The sequence below is a fragment of the Centruroides sculpturatus genome, unplaced genomic scaffold (genome assembly GCF_000671375.1).
Source record: "Centruroides sculpturatus isolate CEXI.00-Female unplaced genomic scaffold, Cexi_2.0 scaffold320, whole genome shotgun sequence".
Taxonomy (NCBI): domain Eukaryota; kingdom Metazoa; phylum Arthropoda; class Arachnida; order Scorpiones; family Buthidae; genus Centruroides; species Centruroides sculpturatus.
In genome coordinates this window covers 605,745-629,231 of record NW_019384745.1, presented here as the reverse complement: position 1 = coordinate 629,231, position 23,487 = coordinate 605,745, and the positions used below count along the sequence as shown (strand labels likewise).

Below are 23,487 nucleotides of genomic sequence, written 5' to 3'. Positions count from 1 at the left end.
TAATCTTCATTGTTAATTTATCAATTATCCAGATTTATAACCTGTAATGAAATTTCTCTGTTCTATTTTATTCTGTAATGTATGTTAGTTTGACAATGGCATAATGTGTGCTGAAAACATTTGCTATTAAATATTTATGAAACTTTTTGGACTTTTATATATATTTGATTAAAATATTTTAAGCTTGAATTATAACTTTTAATCATTTTAAAATATTTTATTTAAAACTTTTTTATGTTTTATCTTTTGTTCTATTTGTTGTTTGTTTGGAAAAATTATTGAATAATAATTTCCAAACAAAACTAAATTTTAAATGTCTCGTGCATGCCAATCTGCTTTATAAGATTTTGACAATACAGATATAATAAAAACATTTAAATCCTAGTTGTTTTATTATTGTTTTTATTAAAATATTACAATAATCAACTTAACATCTTTTACAAATTTGTAAGTTTACATATTTTACATATAAGTTAAACAACATTAAACAAACATGAATAAACAAAGCTTAATATTTATATGATCTGTCTGACTATGTTTGAGAGTATTGCCAACTTTACATTAACAATATTTCTCAAAGCATTACTTTTTTAAAATTCATTTACTTCAAGATTAAATCAAGATAAGAGTTTATCTCTCCATGAAAAGCTGTATTTATAAAAGCACAGAATGAAGAATGCATTGATAGACTAATTTGGTATATCAATTTTTTTTATTTTTATCCAAAATACTGAAAAAGTATTAGATACCCATGTCCTTTCATCAATTTTTTTATCCAAAATTGATAAAATCTAAATTATATTTGAATTTTCAGTAAAAACTAAGGAAAAAATGATGTAAAATGCTTAAAAGTTAAGAAATAAACCTATCTTTTAATCACCTTGATTGCAACAGAAAGATGATCAAAAAGGCTTATTATCCCATCACTCTTCTTTTACTTAACAATTTTTAAAAACTGTTACATTCATTGTATGTATGTATAGTAGATGATGCTGTATAGAAAAAATAAAGAGACAAAAGTAAAGAATCATTTATTATTTTCCTGGAACTAAAAGTAAAATTTCTAAACTCTAATCCAACTGAAACATTTCTAAATTCCATGTTCAAGGATTTGAAATTAAAGAGTTTAGTAAATTATTTCAAACTATTTAAATGTTTTTAAATAACTTTCAGAATTTCAATTCATGAGATAAATGAGATGAGAATTTGTCAATTGAAAGTTACATCATACTTCTGTAAGATCTTTTCTTTTTAGACAAATCTATCAAAAAGATTTTTTAATCTAAAAAACGTTCACTTTAGTTATAAAAACTGATGAAAGAAAGTATTTATTTATTTATTTCCAAGACAACAAAAACAATTTTATTGGTGTCTGCCTATCATTTGTCATTTAATAAATAAAATTTTTTTTAATTCCTTGGGATTCTAATTATCAATTTGCCACTGTGGATACCTGTATATGAATCTAGAGTGGCAAAACTTTTCACAATTGGCTCAATTCAAAAATGTCAGGCCCAGTCCCTTGCCAAGCAACTACTTCCACTGCGGACCCTCTTAGTACTGTACATACAATGCAAAGATTTGAAATTAAAACAGAAAAATATCATCATAAATATATACATATTTAGACAATAATAATGTATGTACTTCAATCTACATTTTTAATTCAAAATTTAATTATTATTATTATTATTATTATTACTTATTCAATCCCAAATCATGAAATTACTTTGGGTTTAAGGAGCCTTATGGCCCACCAGTGGCCAAGTGGTCTTTGTACCCTGAACACTGGGAGTTCAGTCATGGGTTTGTACCTCACTTGGATGGGTTGGCCACATGGAGTTTTCCGGGTTTTCTTTCTTTTCCTTTCCTTTCCTTTCAGTCATAGAGGAGTGTATTGCTATTCTCTTTTACTCCGACGAGAAGAGAGACAGGAGATAGATCACAAGGTGACAGAAGAACTGGCCTTATAGAAGACAACCAGAAGATACACAAAGGGAGATAAAATATCTTCCGGGAGTCATTGCAAGGAGAAAACCAGAAAACTCCAAGCTGCATGTCCAATCGAGGCATAAACCTACATCCAAACTCCCAGTGTTTAGGGTCTGGTCACTGCTGCTATGAGCAGAGACGGAGTCCACTCGACCACTGGTGGGCCTTTCCGGGTTTTCTCAACGTCTGTAACGCCTAAATAGGGGCCAGTTTCCCTTAAAAAGACCTCCTGGAAGGCATTCCCCTAAGCAGATCGCCCAAGTGTTGCATTGCCATAACTTAACAAACAAACTTAAGGAGCCTTAGATTTGGATATTACGTATTTTTACATCAATCTGACGTCATTCTTTACAATTTTTCATTACAAACTTAAGTGAGGACATCAAATTGACGTAAAAATATGCTATATGCAAACAAATATAGCATAGTCTACATTTTATATTAAAATTTGAAAATTTTCTTTAAATTTTATTTATTAAATAGCAATTTGTTACCACATTTTAACGTTCTGATATAATTTTACGTTTAAATATAATTAAATAGGTTTTAATTAACTTATTAAACAAGAAAAGTATCTCACCCTCCATTTTATTAAACTTTGTTCGATGCTCGCTAAAAGGAATAAATACGATTAAAAAAACAACATAGACATAATCAGAACATGCAATAAAAGTCAAAACACAAAATTCCCGCGTAACTGACGTTGCCAACTCCAAATTAATAAAATATTAAAACACAAATTTTTGAAAATATAAATTTTATCGTCATAAAAATTTATATATTACAAAAAGTAATAATTTAAAACAGTAATTATATTAAATTTACTGAAAATTTAAAACGTTAAATAATATCCTACTTTCGAAAAATTTTCTATTAATCGCGCGAGACAGCCCACGGCCTACCGATCTGGGAGATCCGAGAACGAATCCTGACGGATCGAAAAGTCCTTGGAATTTTTCAGCTACCAGTGACTGAGTGGATGAAACCACTGAACACTGGTAGTTGGTCGTGCGTTTGCGCCTGGCCAACGGGCTTTTTCGCGTTAGTAACGCCTAAATATGGGCCAGTTTCCCATAAATGTCCTTTCGAAAGACATTCCTTTCGGCGGATCGCTTATGTATCACGTTACCGTAAACGAATAAAACCAAAACTAGGATTTTTTTCGGGGGTTATCAATCTGGATATATAGGACATTCTATCATTCGGCCACCCCATTGTGGACATAACCGAACCAATAACGGGCTTGCTAAAAAAAAGGCCTTCTCAGTGTCCATATGGCGAAAAGAGTTAAACAAAGGTGGTCACGCGAAAACATGTCGCTTCCATTGAAAGTAGGCTGATCATACGTATCTCTTTTTTCTTATTTTTGCTCTGTCCCGGCCATTTTAGAAAAATTTTCACTTTTGGATCTTTTTTTAAATAAAAAAAGTTTAGCTCTTTAGTTTGTATATTAAACACATTTGTACATTATATTCCGAACTTGTAATTTGTTAGAAAATGTTTATTCTGCGTTGAGTCATAAATTTGAATGGATACTACTAAAGAAGAAATGTCATAAAATATAGCTTAGGCAGAATAGTTTCAACCAGTAGCGTAGCGTAGTGGGGGCGGCAGGGGCGGCACTTTTTAGGGGCGCGGCAAAATTTCATAATAAATAATAATAATATCTTGTAAGAATTTGAACCATTTTATTTCATATTTTCGTGCACCTACGATTCGGACCGATTGAAATGAGCACGGAATACCATCCGGACAGTCTGGGAATCGACTGGCCGTCCGGGGATGTCGTGCGCGACCTGTCGACCCCCCTTTTTTTCTTTTTGCTTGTACGATTTATTCGTATATATATACACCTTCAATATCCAATAGAGCTAGGTCACTTGCGTTACTCTTATCCAAGTCTCTCTAGTATATATATACACCTTCAATATCCAATAGAGCTAGGTCACTTGCGTTACTTCTATCCAAGTCTCCCTAGTTGCTAACTGTAACTGATTTAGAACCAGCATGCACTGCACATTATTCTTCGCATTGCAAAATAACATACGCATGCGTCAGGAACTTCTATTCGAACAAACCTCACCTGCCGTCCGGAATTTTTCATTACTTATTCTGTGACGAAACTGAATTTTAGTCTTTTAAACTGAGATACCTAAATAAGGGGGCGAAATTTTCCTCCGCCCCGGGCGGCTGACACCCACGCTGCGCCACTGGTTTCAACGAAGTTGAAGAACACATTACACGAACAGGAACAGATGAAAATCGACAATTCGATGAATGGGCGCTAATAGAGACAACAAAATGAAGAAATTGAAAGAAAAAAAAAACCAATATAGCTGACAGATGAGTCGAAATATTCAATGAAATGAACAAAAAAGGATTCCGAATTCCAAGACTAGAATAATTTGATAAAATTAGTCCTTTATTTACCAGGAACTACAGCTTCCCAAGAAAGAATATTTTCACTCGTAAATTCCCTGTGGTCAAGATAAAAGTCGAAATTAAATATTAAGACACGAAAGTAAACTAATTATAAAGCAAAACTGCGACTTACAATGTGATACGAGTGACGAGAATTTAAAATAAGTTTATCTAAAAAATGCTTGGTATAAGATATTTGGAGAGCTGTGACAATTCCAGAAAATAGCTTTCACGCGTTAATCACTATCAAGAAATCCAATTCATATTCTTTCTCCTTCAATTAAACGTTTGTCGAATTAAAGATATCGGCATATTATTTGACAATACACTTATTTTTGTTTTCCCGATGAACGCCGTTCAATACCTTTCATCCGTCGTGAAACGTTATGGCGTCACCGTTCGACAATTTCCCATTTACAGCATTCTTTTGGCATATTATCAGTCCTTAATTGACTACATTTTGCCACTCGGGTCATCAAAATCAGTTTCAGATCTTACTGCAACAAATAAATCACTTAAAAAAAAGATATTCGACTTCGGCTGCAATTTCCTTTTCTAGAAGTTCGTATCATTTACTTCCACAGATTATATTTTTTACTATATTTTAATGGTTTACTTTACTCTAATTCGTCTACCGCCGTTTAATTAATAGCCCAAATCGTTATATATTCTGAATCTATCCGACTCTGTTATTCATGGGTCGCTATATCTTTGTCAATGTCACATTAACGTCTTGTTAGTTGCTTATTTTTATTCTAAACCATCTTCGTTGCGCGTATTAAGAGATCCTTACTTTACGGTTTCGATCAGGCGAGTGGGTTTGAATCACTTTGATCATCCGGACGTCCTTGAAACTAGGCCAGGGGTGGCCAAGAGTTTTTGCCCCTGGGCCTAATTGGAAGAAAACTTTTTTCACGGGCCGAACCAGAGGCTGCCCTAGGAAGATTTTGAGGTGGCGCGAGATCTCATTGTGGTGTCACCCTGTAGAAACTAAATTGTACATAGAGATTACAGATACATTTTTCACATTATCGTGCTTATCAACATTTTACGCTGTACTTAAGAGATGTGTAATGGAGCGTTAACTCAAAACGCACAGTGAGTTGTTGACCTTTTCTTTTTTTCAAGCATCAGATTTTTTATCGAGATATTCGTACTTGAGTAGCTAATATTGAAAGATTAAACGAGGGCCACATAAATTCATTAGACGAGCCGGATCTGGCCCGCGGGCCGTATGTTGGCTATGCCTGAACTAGGCCATCCAGCATATGGCGACCGGATAATCGAGGTTCCATCCGCTTCGGATCTAATTCTCAGAAATTTTCATAGATGGACTAATCCACCAATGTCAGACCATGTCCTCACGTCCTCCTCGGCCGCTCCGTGGATTAGTGATCAGGGTCGTCGATAGAGCAGAGTATCTGGAGAAAAATTCCCGTGCCATTAGAGGGTCTTAAGGGCTCGTAGTGGTCTCTACTCCCATAAAATAAGAATGTTATTTTTACTAATACAAGTAAACAAAATCTTCAAGGCTGCTTTTTTTATAACTAACCTCTCAGTGCAGAGCCGTAACTAGGCAGGTGCAACAGGTGCACCCGCACAGGGCCCACTTGGAAGGGGGCCCAAACTGCTGTTCACAAGAAATTATATTTTTAAATTTAAAATTTTTCCGCCTTTCTACAGCGTGGTTTGGCGATTACATTTCGTTTTACTTAGACCCTAGATGTAGTTTCCCTGCTCACCAGTGTTCCCAACTGTGGCGACTTTTAGAGAGACGTAGTGAGGTAGCGGAGACCTCAGACAAATCAGCCAAAAGTAGCGACTTTTGATATTTTTTAATTAATTTTTTTGAGAAATTTTAAATTTATGTTTATAGTTTTAAATTTACAGATTTTTCTCTACTTTATAGAACTTTCTGGCAACTACTAATAAACTTTATTACATTTCATGTTGTACGAGGGTTTTACCTATTTCTCGAACCGTGTCAGAGTGAATCCGTGCTATAGAAGTGCCGTATTATACGGGGGTTACCTGAATTGATCATATTCTTAAAACAAACCAAAAAGTATAGAAAAGGGATTTCTTAAAAAAAGTTAAAATAAATCTTATTAAAAATCTATTGTAATGTATTTGATTTATTATTTTCCCAAAACCAAATAAATTAAGGGGTCTAAATGCAAATTCTTGCACAGGGCACAGGAATGGCTAGTTACGGCTCTGTCTCAGTGCCTATATAACATCTCTTATATCCTTTACATTCCTTATTAAATATCTTATTTTTTCTTCGTTACATACTTAGATAATTTGACCATTTGCAAATCAGAAATCTTTTGATACTGGAATACCTATACCTGAACAGGCCTTCGAGAGTTTTTATGGGACCCCTTTTGCCTTTTGTTGGTTAAACAAATGAAGTACATAAACGTTTCTTTATTATTAAAAAAAATACACAGTATTATAGGAGTAGGAATCATTACCAGCTTCTAAGTATTTTTGAGGCCCGGGGAAAAATCTCCATTCCCCCTCTCGAGCGCTCAGTACCTGAGTATTTTCTGTTCGTTTTTCAAAGATATATTTTAATAAATTTGCTAGCTTGTATTATGTAATTTTTAGATGTTATTACTGCAGCTATGCAAGGAATGCAACTGCGAATACAGATATTTAAATACCCGATTATTGATATTTATCCAGTAATGTGAGGTATAATCAGGTATATATAAACAATGAGTTTGAGTAGAATGTAGGCCAATTCGAATCACGAATCGCATAATCAGGACAGGTGCCGCAACTCCCACTCTAAAATCAATGCGGCTTATACATTGTTTTAAACTTAAAGTAGTTGCACCATTCATATTTCAAAATATGACAGGCTGGAAAATTATATTCTAAAGAATCACTGCAATTTGTTTTCATCATAACAATTGGAACTTATCTTAAACTGATTGATGGGATTTGGCAACTGGACACATGGGAGATGTACTGTACCAAGAGGGGAGAAGGACTTTCTATTGGGAAATCTGCCAAGGGGATGCCACCTGGGTGGACTTTCTAAGGGAAATTGGTCGCCTATTTAAGTATTTCATGTGAATATCCCACGCAGCCATCTTGTTGGTGAGGCGCAAATCCACGACCAAATACCAATATTTAGTGTTTTTTTTTTACTGGTTTTATCCATTTTGCGGATCATCTTAAAACTTAATACTATAAAACAGTCATAAAACATTAAAAAGTGATCAAGAATAATATTATATTAAGAAATATAATAAATAATTACATGAATTTTAACAAGATCAAATCTGGTTTGGTTAATAATCATAATTTTCCGTAAATGTAAACATTTTAGAAACGCTTAACGTGGGAAACATTCGTAAAATCCAGTAAAATAACTAGACAACGATCTTATCTATAACTGTAAATTTTTCACTTTATTCTCAAGCAATTATTTAAATAAAAAGCTGGCAACGTTGTTGTTGGACTTTCCGGCATTCTTTAGTTGCTTTCATCCCTAATCATTATAACCATTATCTTTGTCTTCAGATTGGTTCCGAAGATATTAATGGGGGGGGCATATTTCCCGAACCGATAATCCGATTTTCCTAAAAATTACTAGAAACATTTCTCCCTAATGCACAAACCATCCTGCAAAATTTCAGAAATTTTTGACTAAAGATTCAGTAGGTATTAAGCTTCAAAGTGTGTGTAGGGAAGAAAAAAATCGCGTCCCGCGTAACAGAAACACACGTACACATCCAAAAATATATAAAAAAAAAAAAAACATTTTTATTCACATTTCTCGACCTTTCAAGGTCTCGAGTCCAAAAATTTAAAAATCTTGGGGGATGGGGGTAATTTTTTGACCGATCGCCGTGCTTACCCTCTGTTAAATATAACAACTGGAATGTGAAAACATGAAAGTACTCCGAAATTTTCGAATTAAGACGGCTTTAATTTTAAATATTCAATTTAAACGAACAAATTTTAATTATAAAGCACAAAAATTTAATTTATACATTTATAATTATTCTAATTGATCTCAATTAACAATTTGGCAGCCAATAATATATCAAATCAGTAAAATTTTATATATAAAAAAAGAAAAAATGATGATGCTGATGATAATTTTCATACTTTCAAATCACGCGAAAGTTGTATAAACACTCGAATAAATAAATTCAACCTTGAAAGTTTTCCATGTCCGTGTCACGTTTATTATTTTATAATGTTTTCGAGATTCTTTCCGTCTTAGGAACGAGATGTAAGGAACCTCACCCTGAGTATAGGATGCCACAGCTGTAGATCCACATCCTCGAGTACATGTGATGAGTCCTTGATCCATTTCACAGGTGAAGATTACGGAGAATCTATCACGACCTGACCTGTTTTTTTTTCTGCATGTTACGATCAAATAATAGATGGGTGCTTTTTTTATTCGTTCAAATTTGATGATAAATTCGTTGTTTAATTTAAAAATTTTTCATATTTTTACAAATAAATTTTAAAAATTCTGTTTGAAAATGCTTATGAAGTGAATCAATAGGCTGACATTTATAAATGTCACCCTATTGATCCAATTCATAAGCATCTTCATCCTATCAATCCATTATTGATCTTCATCTTTATTCTATTAATTCACTAGCGATCTTCATCTTCATCCTATCGATCCACTATCGATTTTCATCTTCATTTTATTAATCTAATGTCAGGATCTTCATTCTATTGATCCACTTCATAATTATTTTATAAAATAATTTTGATATATAATATGATCCATTTCTTAAAATAATTTTGTAAAATTAAAATTTTATATTACAAAATTTTTATTCATTAAAATTTTAAAGTTTTTTTTCCTTACAAATTAATTTAAAAATCTTTTAAAATAATAATTTAATAATATTTTAAGAATTTCATTTGTACTTTAAAGTTGTAATTTTTTATTTTAAAAAGTCTGTTTAAAATTGATTATTAAATAATTTAATTAAAAAGTATTTTAAAGTAATTATTAATAATTTTTACTTTTTAAAATTTATTTTAAGCTGATTAATTTAATGATTCTCTACATGATTTTTTTTCTCATTTCTCCTTCACAAGTTTTTACATTTCCTAGTAAAAAATACGTGAATAATATTTAAAAAATGTTTTTTAAAGAATTATTTATATATTTAACCATCTCATCATCATTATAATTTCTGTTTCATAATTTTTCAGTTATAAATATATTTATTAAATAATATTCATCAACAAAAATGGTATTTTAAATTTGATAAAATAAGAATTTATTATATAAAATTTCATACATTTCCATTATAAACTTGGCCATTTCTCAAAATTTTATGATATAAAACTAAATATTTTAAATAATATTTATTATCTAATAAATATATAAATACTGGCATGACTGGAAGAGTGAAACAGGTTTCATGATGATGATGCTGATGATGATGATCAAATATATTTTTAAAAACTCTTCATAAAATCATTCAATTAAAAGGTATTAATGAAAAAAGTTATATTTAATTATCATTTTTTAATATTTTTAACTTATTATTTTATGAAGAGAATGAATGTAAACATGAAAAGGAATATAAATTAAGAGGTAAATTCAATTTAACTTAACAAAAGTTTAATGTTATAACACACAGGTTAATCTATTCATAAAATCAAGGACAAGTATCAACAAATAATCCTTTTAATGAATTTTCAGAGCCTCAAAGCTGTTTTTTAAATTAAAAAACTCTATTTTGATGTTTTCTATTCTTCAAAAAAAATTAGTATAATAGATAACACGTTTCATCCCCTATAATCACATATAGAAAAACCACATATCATCACCATATTTATTCATTCATACTTGATTCTAAACTCCTCCTACTCCTGGTCTAAATCTGGATCAAGTGACGTCAGAAGGGAGAACGTGATTTTTTTGGAAGGATGTTCATCGATGCTACTTACTAGAAGGATATTTGCTTTCGTGTAACACGTTACTGTAGCTTCACAATTTGAGATTTTGTTTCTTTACTTCTTCCCAATTAACTTAATCTAGTTTGAAGGACGGGGACAACTTTTCTGACAGGATTCTTTGTATATAAAGGTAGGAAATTATTCAGTTTATATCTTCCATAAAAAGAAATTCTAGTTTTGTTTGAGATAAGTTTCATCCATTTTAATCATATTTCTTCCCTTGTAGAATCATATTTTAGTAATAATCTTGCCATTGTTTTTATATGTAAAAATGAGGTTTCTTTATTTAAATTTTCTTAATTGTTTGTTAAGATTTATAAAATAATTATGCAAAATTTTTTTTAATTTTAAGTTTATAAGGCTAAAGAATCAGCTGATGGTGAATCAGGATGGTTTCTGATTAAAAAAAACACCATGGACTTGTATATTTGGGTCCGTTTCTTGTTACGATCGAACGATTAATGGAGTCGTACTTTCCTGTTTTGAGTGATTATTTTACTAAATTATTCAAGATTTTTACATGTGTAGAACGTGTAGAAAAATATAGGTTTAGTTCTTTTATACATATGAAACACCAATAAATAATAATATCCAAAAAATAAAACAGAAATTCGAGCATATCACTCACCTTTTCTCCTCCAATTACATTCTTTACGTCCTTGTATCAACAAAGATATTTGCACATCACCTGTCATACGCTACGATAACAACCTTGAAACCGTGAAATTTATGGCCAAATCTTCTTAGATACCATAAAGATACGGTGAATAATTTTATATTTATTCAATTTTAGATCATTTTCGATGTTCCTCCTGAGTGATTATGGCAAAGGAAAGTGATTACATTCACCAACTCTCCAAAATAGCAGCAGCAAGCGAGCAAGTGCTTCAAGAAGATTATCGCGCGTTTAGTCTAGACAAATTGGAATATTTTGTATAAAAATAGTGCTGGATTAAAATATTTATATAATTATTTTTAACACTGCATATTCTTCTTTCAGGAAGTAAAGAAACAGGTTAGAGAGAATCGACTGTCAAATGCAACCTTGATGACATTGCGTGATCAGGTAAGCATCCTCATAATCGTTAACAAGCTCCTGTTTTAAAGAAACCATATCGTTTGTTTTACTACCTTTGATATATACTATCTTCTTCTGACCTTTTGAACTTTATTATACGAAGATTTTTGTATTAAATTAAATTGTATGAGGAGTAGATGGCGAATATATTTAAGGTATTTGGCTTCATAAACAGCTGCTAATTTTAATATTATTTTTTATTAACTTTTTAAAAAAAATATTTAATTCGTTCATTAAATAAAAATGGAATACAATATTTACAAAATTTAATTTAATTTTTCTGTTATTTGTTTTTACTTAAAAAATTAAAATATTTTATTTAAATACTTTTAATAATTGTTATTATTATTAAAATCGAAAATGAATATTTAAATTATTAATAATATATAAATACTGTAATTACAATTAATAAATTTATTTTGTAATTGTAATATTTTATTTAGTTCATCACCATTAATTTTTTTTAGACAAATTTCTTGAATTTTTCATACAAATTCATAACATTTTTGCTTGCTTTTATAATTATTTAAGTTTGTTTTTTGATTACATTAGTTATCATTTATATTCCCCGGATAAAGGAAAAAACCTTTTATCCGGCGATACAAATTACTAATTATATATAATTTATTATTTGAAAGTAATTTAGTTTGCTGAACAGTTTTACCTTTAGAAAAACACATATGTAAGTGTTTCATACATCAAATACGATGCAAACCTGTACTTTACACCCAAAATGTTAGAAATCTCAAATTAACGTGCTAAATATTTCTAAATTATAAAATATTTATTAATTTTTAAAATATCGATCATATATTGCATTAAAGTATTTCAAGTATCTCAATATTACGAATGGTGACAAGGGTGCCAATAGAAAGGGCAAGAGAAGTAATACTCCTCCTAAGATTAACATTATACATTTTTTCCTTCTTTGCCTTTTTTAAAAAGCAATTTTATAAAGTACTTTTTAAGAATAAATTTTATTTAAAAAGTCGTTACACTGAAATAACTGCTATCCACGCGATACGTGAAGGTCCGTTAGTTCTCCTTTAAATTAATCTTTATACTTTTTGAAAGACCACGATTTTTTGAGGGTAGTTGGATGTCTCCATGAAAATGAAGCGATAGAAAATTCATAAGTAGAAACAAACCCGTTTAAGGAATAAGGCTTTAGTGAATCGGTTGGTTAATTATTGTAAATCGTACCCGTTTTGTGTCCTGGCGATGCCCTTGATTCTTGGCCCGCAAAAATTATTGCCTTTTCTTTCTCTTATAAATTTTATTTATATGAAAATTAATAGCATATGTCAAATAATTTAAATTAAATCAGCTTTCATCATTCGAACTTTAGTATTTGAACTGCAGAGATCGCGTTCGCTTTATCATAATAATGCACACGATTAAATTAATTTGACGCCATCTTATGCTTCTTCCCCATTAATATATACTGTATAAATAACTTATGGTACTTTATAACTTCAAAATTTCAATAAACTATCCACGAAATTGATAAAGACTCGAATATAGTTAACTGTAGAATTCAGCTTTGAAAAAATATGCAAAGTTTTTCTAGAAATAAAAAGAAATAAATCTTTATTAGTGTATGTATTACTTACTTACTTATTTGTTTTCTATGTTTATAGTCTAATTTGATCTATTTACTGTTTGGTGTTCTTCAGATCCAACTACAGATAATTGTCGTCTTTCTGGATTACAGTGAATCACGTTATATTTTCTTATGTTTAATGCCTGCTAATTTTAATAATTAATCTACTGGTCTGGAATCAAGACCATCGAAAGCTTGTATCAAGCATGGGATTAGACCGGCTCCTTTCCGTCTGGAGCTTTTGCTTTTGCAGAAGCCAAGGAAGAAAATTATTAGCGGGGCCCCTAAAACATTTGCAAAAATTGATTTTTTTTTTTAAATCAAATTTTCTTAAGCGCGGGACCGCGGTCTGAGGCCCAAAACACCGACGTCCGAGCCGACCTTGATGATAATATATTTAAATTAATAGACGAACAACAAGAATGAAAAGGTTAGGTTAATATATAAAAAACGCATTCCTTTAATTCATTACCTGTCAAATGATTTTGCCTATGAATGAATAGTAACTTACAATGTGCTTAAATTTGCTTTATTGAAGTCAGAAATGACCTAATTTTTAACAAACAGATAGATTTAATTTTTTCTTAGAAAAATTCCCAAAAATATAAAGAATACATGTACAGTATATATAATTAATATATACATAAAGTAGAAAAATAAGGCAAACCAGGATTTCAAATCTCTAATATTTATACTGTATTTAAATATTGCTTTGTATTCAAATAATCTTATAACAATTTCATTAGTTAATGTACTTAATTGCCAAAAAAATCCAGATTAACAGATATGATTTTAATTAAATTCTATTAATAATTTGAAAATAAGATTTTTAGAGTTTAGACAATTATTTCAGGCAGTTTTAAGGCTATAAATTAATTATTTTATTGCCTTTAATTTAAGTCAAATGATCAAACACTAATTAATATTTGTCCAGCTTAAATAGCATAAAATTAATTAATTAAAGCCATAATAATAGCAAAATACAGTGCAAAATTAATTCAGAGATATTTATTTTACTTTTGAAATTCTTTATTAATTTGTTTTATATAGTTGCTGACAATTATTTCCTCATGCTTAAATTGAATACCAGAAATTTTTGCACCCAACAACAAATTTATATGTCAGATATGAATAGAAGTGACAACTTATGGAAACTTTTAACAACTTTTGATAAGTTATGGGTCATAAATTCTAAAGATAAAAAGAAAATAAACTAAATAAAAGCATTAACAAAGTTGAAAAACCCGTATTTAAAGTATATCGACTTACTTTTATTCATGAAAACATGCAACAAAAANCCATTTTAGAACGTTGAACAACGTAAAGAATTTGTATTACAATTAGATATGTAAGCTAATTTGCATATTTCAATGCTTGAAACTAAACAATATTCTGTTTAAATCATAAAATGAGTGCCTCTCCGGATAAATATGTAACAGTTGTTTTGTATAAGATTTTCAAAAATATTATTTTCAGTGACAAAATATTAATGTTTGATTAAAATTCTTATTTTGCAGTGTAGAAACATGTAAATCCATATTATTCTTAACAAAAATTTTGTCACTTAATGCAGCAAATTTGTGTTTCACTTTAATTTTTTCGTGTCCGTATAAATTTGAAACACACCTTATACAAGTTCAGACACGTGCACTGCGTATCTCGCCGACCACGCGACTGCGCCGCGCGGTTACCTATCTCGTATACGTACGCGCCTTGGCCCTCGCTACCCGCTGCCACCAAAAATATAACGTTTACCTAGATGATATATTTTAATTTATATGTTTAACGGAATAATATACAACCTATATCCACCCTGAAGGTCCATTCTAAATATTGGTGAAAGAATTTTTGAAATTGGATGAGTAGTTTTGGAGATTACCTCCTACATCCAAACTTACAAACTTTACCTCTATAATATTAGTATAGATTGATGCAATGTCATTTTTCAAAATTTTGTTCAAACCACGAGGCTATTTTATTATGCTTAAACATGAATCTGTAGAATAGCATTCTAACATGCAACAAAAATCCTACAATGCCTCATGAGTAAAAAGCCATTACTCCACTTAGAGCCTTATGTAGAAGAAAGAGGAATAATCTGCTAATGATTTTATGCCTATTTGTAGAATGCAATATAATCTATGATTTAAAATTTACTATATGATAAAAGATTTACTATTCTTTACGTTCATTGTATACGTAAAGAATAGCAAAGACCATAATCGTTATATCGAGTGGACACTGTATCATTATATATACATTTTGAGCCACGCGTTGCTGTGGCTCAAAATGTATCTATAAATGTATAACACTCCCCGCGGGAGGGAATTTCGAAAAATCCCTTCTTACTGTACATTCTCTTGGCGTACCCTATTAAAACGCAATCAAAAACACAAAAACCCGCATCTAAAATTTTATAATAGAAGCCAAGCTTTTCAAGGTAAGCCTTAATCCTGTCCCTCTCCCCCNAACTAGCTGCACCCGAGTCTAGATAAGTTGCTTTGGCTCAAAATATATCTATTATAAATTTCGAAAAATTCCTTCTTAGTGTACATTCTCTTGGCGTACCCTATTAAAACGCAAAAAAAAAAAAAAAAAAAAAAACGCATCTAAAATAGTATAATAGAAGCCGAGTTGTTCACGGTAAGCCTTAATTTTGTCCCTCTCCTTGTGGGGGGGAATTTCGACATCTATATAATAAGGTGTGTTTCAAATTTATACGGACACGAAAAAATTAAAGTGAAACACAAATTTGCTGCATTAAGTGACAAATGTTTTATTAAAAATAACACGGATTTACATGTTTCCATATTGCAAAATAAGAATTTTAATCAAACATTAACATTTTGTCACTGAAAATAATGTTTATAAAACTCTTATACAAAAAAACTTACATATTTATCCGGACAGGTTTCAAATTGCAAAGTTTTCTTACAATTTAATGGCCAATGTAATCACCATTTAACTTAATTACATTAAATACTCGATTAGGCATTGTTTCAATTAGATTCTGAAGGAATTCAATCTTAAGTTTATCCCAAGCATCTGAAATTGCTGCCTTCAAATCATGAATTGTGGAAAACTGCTTTCCATTGGCATAAACTGTACGAACCATCATCCCCCAAAGATTTTCCATCGGATTCAGGTCAGGGCTTCTAGCAGGCCATGTCATCAGATTAATATTTTTACGTTTAAACCACATTTTTGTTGATTTAGAGGCATGCACAGGGGCATTGTCTTGTTGAAAGATCCAATTTGGTCCAGCTTCCAATAAATGATCTTCAAGCATGCCTTGATACTTCTTTGAATTCATTCTTTGAGTTATAAATGCTAAATCTGTGGTTCCGTTGAATCCAAACGCACCCCACACCATTATTGATCCACCACCCATTTGGCGTTTCGAAAATATTTGTTTTTCGGTTCTTAAATCGTGCCAATAATACTTCCAACCGTCTGGACCATCTAAGTTGAATTTTTTTTCATCACTGAACAAAACTTCAATCCATTCTTCGGACCATGTCATGTGTTTTTGTGCCCAATCAAGTCTGTCACTTTTGTGCTTTAATGAAAGTGGTGGCATTACAGCTTTTTTTCTGAATTTTAACATTGGAGATTTATTTAAAACTCTCCACACTGTTGTGCTGCTACAAGGCAAGTCTAATTCTTGTTTTATTTTTCTTACTGATGTTTGTTTTGTGGAGCAAACCTTGATGATTTGTCTACAATCTCGAGGAGTAAGCTTGGGTTTTGGACCTGTCTTGAATTTTGGTACATCCTTGCCACGTCTTTTTGATAAATAATCACCAACAGTTGATTTTGGACGATTTATATATGCTGCAATTTCTCTTATTGACTTGCCTTGTGATTTATAGGCATCAATCTGCCCTTTTTCATAATCAGATAAATTCTTTGTTCTACCCATTTTAGAACGTTGAACAACGTAAAGAATTTGTATTACAATTAGATATGTAAGCTAATTTGCATATTTCAATGCTTGAAACTAAACAATATTCTGTTTAAATCATAAAATGAGTGCCTCTCCGGATAAATATGTAACAGTTGTTTTGTATAAGATTTTCAAAAATATTATTTTCAGTGACAAAATATTAATGTTTGATTAAAATTCTTATTTTGCAGTGTAGAAACATGTAAATCCATATTATTCTTAACAAAAATTTTGTCACTTAATGCAGCAAATTTGTGTTTCACTTTAATTTTTTCGTGTCCGTATAAATTTGAAACACACCTTATACAAGTTCAGACACGTGCACTGCGTATCTCGCCGACCACGCGACTGCGCCGCGCGGTTACCTATCTCGTATACGTACGCGCCTTGGCCCTCGCTACCCGCTGCCACCAAAAATATAACGTTTACCTAGATGATATATTTTAATTTATATGTTTAACGGAATAATATACAACCTATATCCACCCTGAAGGTCCATTCTAAATATTGGTGAAAGAATTTTTGAAATTGGATGAGTAGTTTTGGAGATTACCTCCTACATCCAAACTTACAAACTTTACCTCTATAATATTAGTATAGATTGATGCAATGTCATTTTTCAAAATTTTGTTCAAACCACGAGGCTATTTTATTATGCTTAAACATGAATCTGTAGAATAGCATTCTAACATGCCACAAAAATCCTACAATGCCTCATGAGTAAAAAGCCATTACTCCACTTAGAGTCTTATGTAGAAGAAAGAGGAATAATCTGATAATGATTTTATGCCTATTTGTAGAATGCAAATTACTTTTTGAAAATCTTGTAGTACTAAGCTTAATTGATCTAAAACTTTAAAGTTTAAAAGTTATCGTCATATAACAGTTTAGAAAACTCTTTAATGTAAAACATTATGATTTGTTTTGCTTTCTTTAATGATATTTTAAGTCTAATGCTTACTTATCTTTGGATTTACAGACCAAATAAATATTTACATAATTTATTTAAGAGGAAATATTGTGAATAAGGATACTTTCTTAGAAAATTAACAATAATTTTCCTGTTTACATTCTGGAAACTTTCTCGTGCATCTCTCACGATGATTGTCACACACAAATTAAAGAAATTTTTATAAATTCTTACAATTTTAAATTATATTTTTAAACTAATTTTAATTATTTAGATATGTAAATGTTAAATTTAAAATTATTAATTATAATGCCCATAAGAGTAAGACNTATTTTATATAATATTAATTAATATATTATATTATAATTAATATTACAATATTAAAATGTAACTTATCATGCTTATAGTATAAAATTTGTAATCTATATATTTTTTTAATGTTAAAGTAAGCTTAATTTATTAATCTTATATTTTACATTACTTATTTGGAATTTAATACAATATCGAAAAGAATTTAATATTTTAATATGTAATTCGTGAGTCTGGATCCATTTATTCATCTCAAATTAAATTATAAAATTTTAAAAATAAACATGATTCATTTCCATTAATATAATGCGTTAAACAGAATGAGAGCCTCAATATATCCATTACAATAAAAAGAAGCATTAAAAATAATTTTAAAATTAGTTTTACAGCAAACTAATAAATATTCACGAACGAGCTTAGACTTAGATTTATAATGCTCAAATTATATTTTTGATATTTTTAAAACATGCATTGATGCTGAATAATAGAACTTTAGGCTATAAAAATAAAAACAATAATTGACATGCAGCATCATTTAAAAATTAATTAAATCTTAATAAATAAAAGGAAAATTTTTCAAAAAATTATTATTATGTTAGAGTAATTGAGTGATAAATTATTATGGTAATGTGCACAACATTCGAGGAAGTTATTTTAAACCAGACAAGATTTTTTAAAATAAATCTTCAAATCTCCAACTTTATGGACTCAAAACTCCATGAGAAATATAAATTTATATCTCAAATTATATATATATTAAGCAAGACATTTTTCATTTTTGCTTTAAAGACCATTTTAACTCCATCTAACAATTTGGTTACAGGGTGATTACCTCCTAATGTCCCATAACGAGAGTTATTCTTAACAAAAGAATATATGTGTATAATTTTTTTGTTTTCATCTTTTGTTCACGACTTTGCTTGATGGTGAGAGACCGATAAAACTAGAACTGAACTATCAACAGACAGGTTTTGAAGTGAACTTCAGGTTTGTTGCTGAACACGTACTTTTGACATTTGACATCGTTCTGTTGTTTCTAAACACGATTGTTTCATTTCGAGTAAGTAAATAGCGTAAAAAGAAACTTGATTACTTTATAATCGTAACAAAAATTTTCATAAAAATAAAAAAAATATTCCTGTTTGTAAAGTAAATTTCATTTTTTTTTCATGTTTATGCTTCCCTTACAGGACATATGATTTTGAAGTAAATTTTTCTTTGATTTATTATGGGCTATTTGTATTAGGGACATTTTTCGTGCTGAAGATTACATGAAATTCTATTATTTTGCTGATAATAAAATTAATAAATTGAGAAACTTTTCATTATTCTAGGAATGATTCATTATTCTGTCTTCTGGGCATTATTTCTGTATTAAAGAATCTTTAGGAAATGCACTCGTATTAATAAATTTTTTCCTTTAAAATAATGTTAAAAATTGAATATTTAATTTCTTATATTTATTAAATAATTTTTTATATTTTTATTATCATTTTGTGTCAATTTAATTAACTTTTAAAATCATTAAAATTCAAAGTATTCAAATTTAAAATATATTTTAAATTATAATTATTCTAAATAAACTTAAAATCTCGACAACCTATTTCTAAATACAGTACGAGCAATTTTTTTTATATTTTGTATTTTAATATGCAAATTCATATTTAAAATGCAAAAGAGTAAATGAGATTTAAAAGTTCATTTGATAAATGATTTAATGAATTAAAGGTTAAAAGAATTCTTTAAAATATTGTTACTTTATTTACCTATGTTAAAGAATTGAGTAAATTATTGATGTCTGTTTCCATGACACTCATTTTAATTATAGGCCTACTAGAGAAAGACAATTTACATACAAGAGCAAAACTAAATAAGTAAAGACAAATTTACATTATTTTATAAAAACAAATAATACTTTTTTATTGCTCTAAATCCAAAAATAATGTAAGTTTTTCCTTAACAACTTAATTTCATCGGAAAATGTTCGAATATTTCATTATTGTTGACTTTGTAGCAATTTGATTTATAAATATTGAGTTTTAATTTAATCTTTGAACAGGGAAAAAAGTATAATTTTATTGTTTATCTTCCTTGGGAACAAGGACAATTGGCTTTTAATTGGGAGACAATGACTGCACAAGATGGATCACCTCACCATCATTTTCTCTCGTTTGCAAGAAAGAGTATACTAAAGCAGTGCACATAATTATTTTCTATCGTGATCATGGCTAACCTATATTCTTATAATCTGAATTAATTGACTACCGTTGCGGGTTACTAATTGAAAAACTGGATTCGAAAAATTAAACTTATATCAAATAATTTTCTCAATTTAAAACATTTTTCAATTTTCACAAAAAAGTAATAAACTTAAAGATTTTTCTGAGATTCTCTCAAGATTACTGGATTTCTCGAGTGTTTGAGAAATAAAAAAATTTCATCGGATATAAATCTGTATTCATTAAAATTATTGTTTTGTTTTAAAGGTAAAAATGGATCCTTGACGTTTTCTAGAAGATCCATCCAAAGGCTACAATGATCGGTAAGTAAGGCTTCTACTTTATATATTTAATATAATCATCATAATATATTTTTACTATTGTTTTATGAAACATATTAAGCAAAATATAAGTATCCTTTTTAATACAGTATCTGATCAATAAGAATAAGAGATTTAGCGTTTCTTTATAAACAATTTGATGATCTGTTCTCAATTTTCTGAATGAACATTAAGGAATACAGCATTAACATAGACAAAGCACGAACTAGAATATTTTAAATTACCAAATTTCTAAGACCATTCTAATAGGGGTCTATGATTAAACTTTCATAGAAATAAAAAATATAAAAAAAAATTGCAATTATATGCCGACTAGAATTATTCTTTTTCAATTTTTCGTGCGGAATTGTATGCAAATCACGTGAAAATTCTATTTTTCTAACTAACACATTGTTACTTAATATCAATGAAAAAGCGTTCACCATTACAATAAGAAGTTTCAAATACGGATAATCAGGACGAACCGACATGTAAAAACTAAGGCAGTTACAAAAAATAAAGATATCATCCTATACAACTCCACGTGGCATGGGAATGTGTTATTGGGCGCGTTGACTGATAATTTCGTAAGTTACGTCATCTAGTCTTTTAAGGATTCTTTCTTTAATCGTTTTTCCTTAAATCATTAGAAATGAATTATTGCGTGTAGTTAATGGAAGAAATTTTATTCAATGAAAAAATAAACATTTTTTTATATTGAATATTTTTGGTTTAAACATCAAGATAAAGGATATTTCAATTAAAAATTTCGATTATACTTTCAATGTTAAAACTAATTTTTTTTTTTATGTCTACTATCTTTAATTCATTTCATGAATAGAATAACTTCTGTAAACCGGACTAGTTAAAGCGAAAATTTCATTATCGTTTAACCTTCATATTACTGAATTAACTTCCTGGCAATTATTTAACTAACTTCCTTTTTTATTCAAGCAATAACAAAACATTTGATAGACTATCATCTAACAAAAGGATTTTCGATTTTTCAGATGATCTCCTCTTTGCCTGTGTCATTATATTTCTTTTATTCTCGCAAATTAAGTTGGACAAGGTAAGACCGATATCAAATTTTCTCTAATGCATAAAATTTGTATTTTATGAATCCTAGTAATGTATTAATTCCACAAATGACATCATCGAAATACGGTATTTATATAATTTCTCTGATAAGAATCACCCGAAAAAACTATATACAGTATACATAAAGTCAAAATATGTTAGGTAAAGGCCTATACCGTTTTAAGTGTCCACACCAAATAAAGCATGAGTATTCTTGATACCTAGAAAAAATATTGTGTCACCTCATCTCTACTTAAGCCCAAGGAAACTTTTTATGTTTTGCAGTTTCATTATTGTAAATACTCAGGTCAATAAATGTATATTTTAAATACCAAGACCACTGTTTATATCATCTCCCAACCCAACTTCATCAAATCCCTACCTCCTCAATGGCTCAAGCAACTCCTGACATATGCAGCAGTAGTAGTGTATATAAATTTAAAATAAAGGAGAATTTATTTTTCTCCTCATTAATAAATTCGAATCTTGCTTTTTGCTCAGAGGATGATTGCAAACCTTTGAGCCTTGAATTCCAACAGACAAACTGTTACATAGGAAGAGATATACTTAAAGTATACAAACTATATTTAATGTACAGTACATTACACGGTTACTAATTTTGCATATTTAAAAATATTCTAGTCGCCCAGACTGGCCGTCATATAGAATTTATAGAAAATTAAATTTATATTTTATATAAAGTATATAGGCATATAATATATTCAATTAACAAAAATCTGTAAAATATTTATATGCAAATCATTTAAAACTGTAAATGTATTAAACAATACACCACTACATTAAGTAAATTTGTACTAGATAACTCTTTTTAACTTTTGCACACAACAGGATGGAAAATATCCTTTACTGAACGCTATACCTGATACGAACTTTACTTGCGGTCATCGATCACCCGGTTATTACGGAGATCCTCATCCTCTAGCGCAATGCCAAGTGTATCACATGTGCATGGGAGGACGCCATTTTGCCTATCTTTGTCCCAATCACACACTCTTTCATCAGGATCGACTCGTCTGCGATCATTGGTATCACGTAAGTGCATCGAATTTTTTTTTATTTATTAAATAAGGGAGAGGATTTGGATCATTCTCAGGGTCAAAATAATCTATTTTTTGGATTTCTATGGATACTCGGCTTTAATTTACCCCTATTTAAGTAAATAGATGTAGATTTTTATTTACAGGTGAACTGTACAGATATGGAGAGGAGATACAGAATCAACGAAGAACTGTTTTCTAAAAAATCCTCTCGGACATCCAACAAGACGTCGATCATTTTCTCCGGAAAAAATAAACATAAATCGAAATGTAACGGATGTCTCAAGTACTATTTTCGAGATAAACAGTTGTGTGTCCCGTGTGTCAGACCTCGATGATATGAAAACTGTCTTTCCAATTTTTTCTAAGACTCAAATTCGGGTCCACGATCGAGTCCAGAATTAAAACAATTTGTCAATGGGTGAAATCCCTCGAAACAAAGAATGGGTATTTTACTTTTGGACGATTTGATGACCTGATTGGTACCATAAAGAAACAATTTATGTAAGAAAATACTTCATCGAATGTGCTTTATTAAAATTATAAAATAAATTTATATGTATATATTTACAATGAAATTATATATTCAAATT

The 23,487-nt window shown here is 29.8% G+C and overlaps 2 protein-coding genes across 4 annotated transcripts in view; one reads left to right on the top strand and one right to left on the bottom strand.

Annotated features, from left to right (window-relative positions):
- LOC111628442 (protein MCM10 homolog) overlaps positions 1-23,487 on the bottom strand; it is a 69,639-nt gene that overhangs the window by 41,130 nt on the left and 5,022 nt on the right. The window contains exon 1 of one of the 2 annotated variants that reach the window (XM_023372232.1): positions 2,573-2,700. The exons of the other annotated variant lie outside the window; for it this stretch is intronic. Within the exon in view, the coding sequence (XP_023228000.1) occupies positions 2,573-2,579 (7 nt within the window). The 5' untranslated portion in view covers positions 2,580-2,700. Of the gene's footprint in view, positions 1-2,572; positions 2,701-23,487 lie in introns of those variants that run through there. 2 annotated transcript variants of the gene reach the window in all.
- LOC111628445 lies at positions 10,270-23,442 on the top strand. Of its 2 annotated transcripts, XM_023372235.1 has the most exons (6): positions 10,270-10,501; positions 11,372-11,437; positions 20,704-20,759; positions 21,767-21,828; positions 22,686-22,889; positions 23,041-23,442. In XM_023372235.1, exons 3-6 carry the CDS (start codon positions 20,753-20,755, stop codon positions 23,230-23,232), a joined length of 465 nt encoding a protein of 154 aa, XP_023228003.1. In that variant the 5' UTR covers positions 10,270-10,501; positions 11,372-11,437; positions 20,704-20,752; the 3' UTR covers positions 23,233-23,442. The 2 variants fall into 2 exon arrangements, with proteins under 2 accessions (XP_023228003.1, XP_023228004.1); XM_023372236.1 differs by lacking the exons at positions 10,270-10,501; positions 11,372-11,437 and adding an exon at positions 19,150-19,277.

Coding starts and splice junctions, on each gene's coding strand:
- LOC111628445 (XM_023372235.1), top strand. Junction 21,829..22,685: donor CGCAAATTAAGTTGGACAAG/GTAAGACCGATA, acceptor TGCACACAACAG/GATGGAAAATATCCTTTACT. Junction 22,890..23,040: donor TCTGCGATCATTGGTATCAC/GTAAGTGCATCG, acceptor TTTTATTTACAG/GTGAACTGTACAGATATGGA.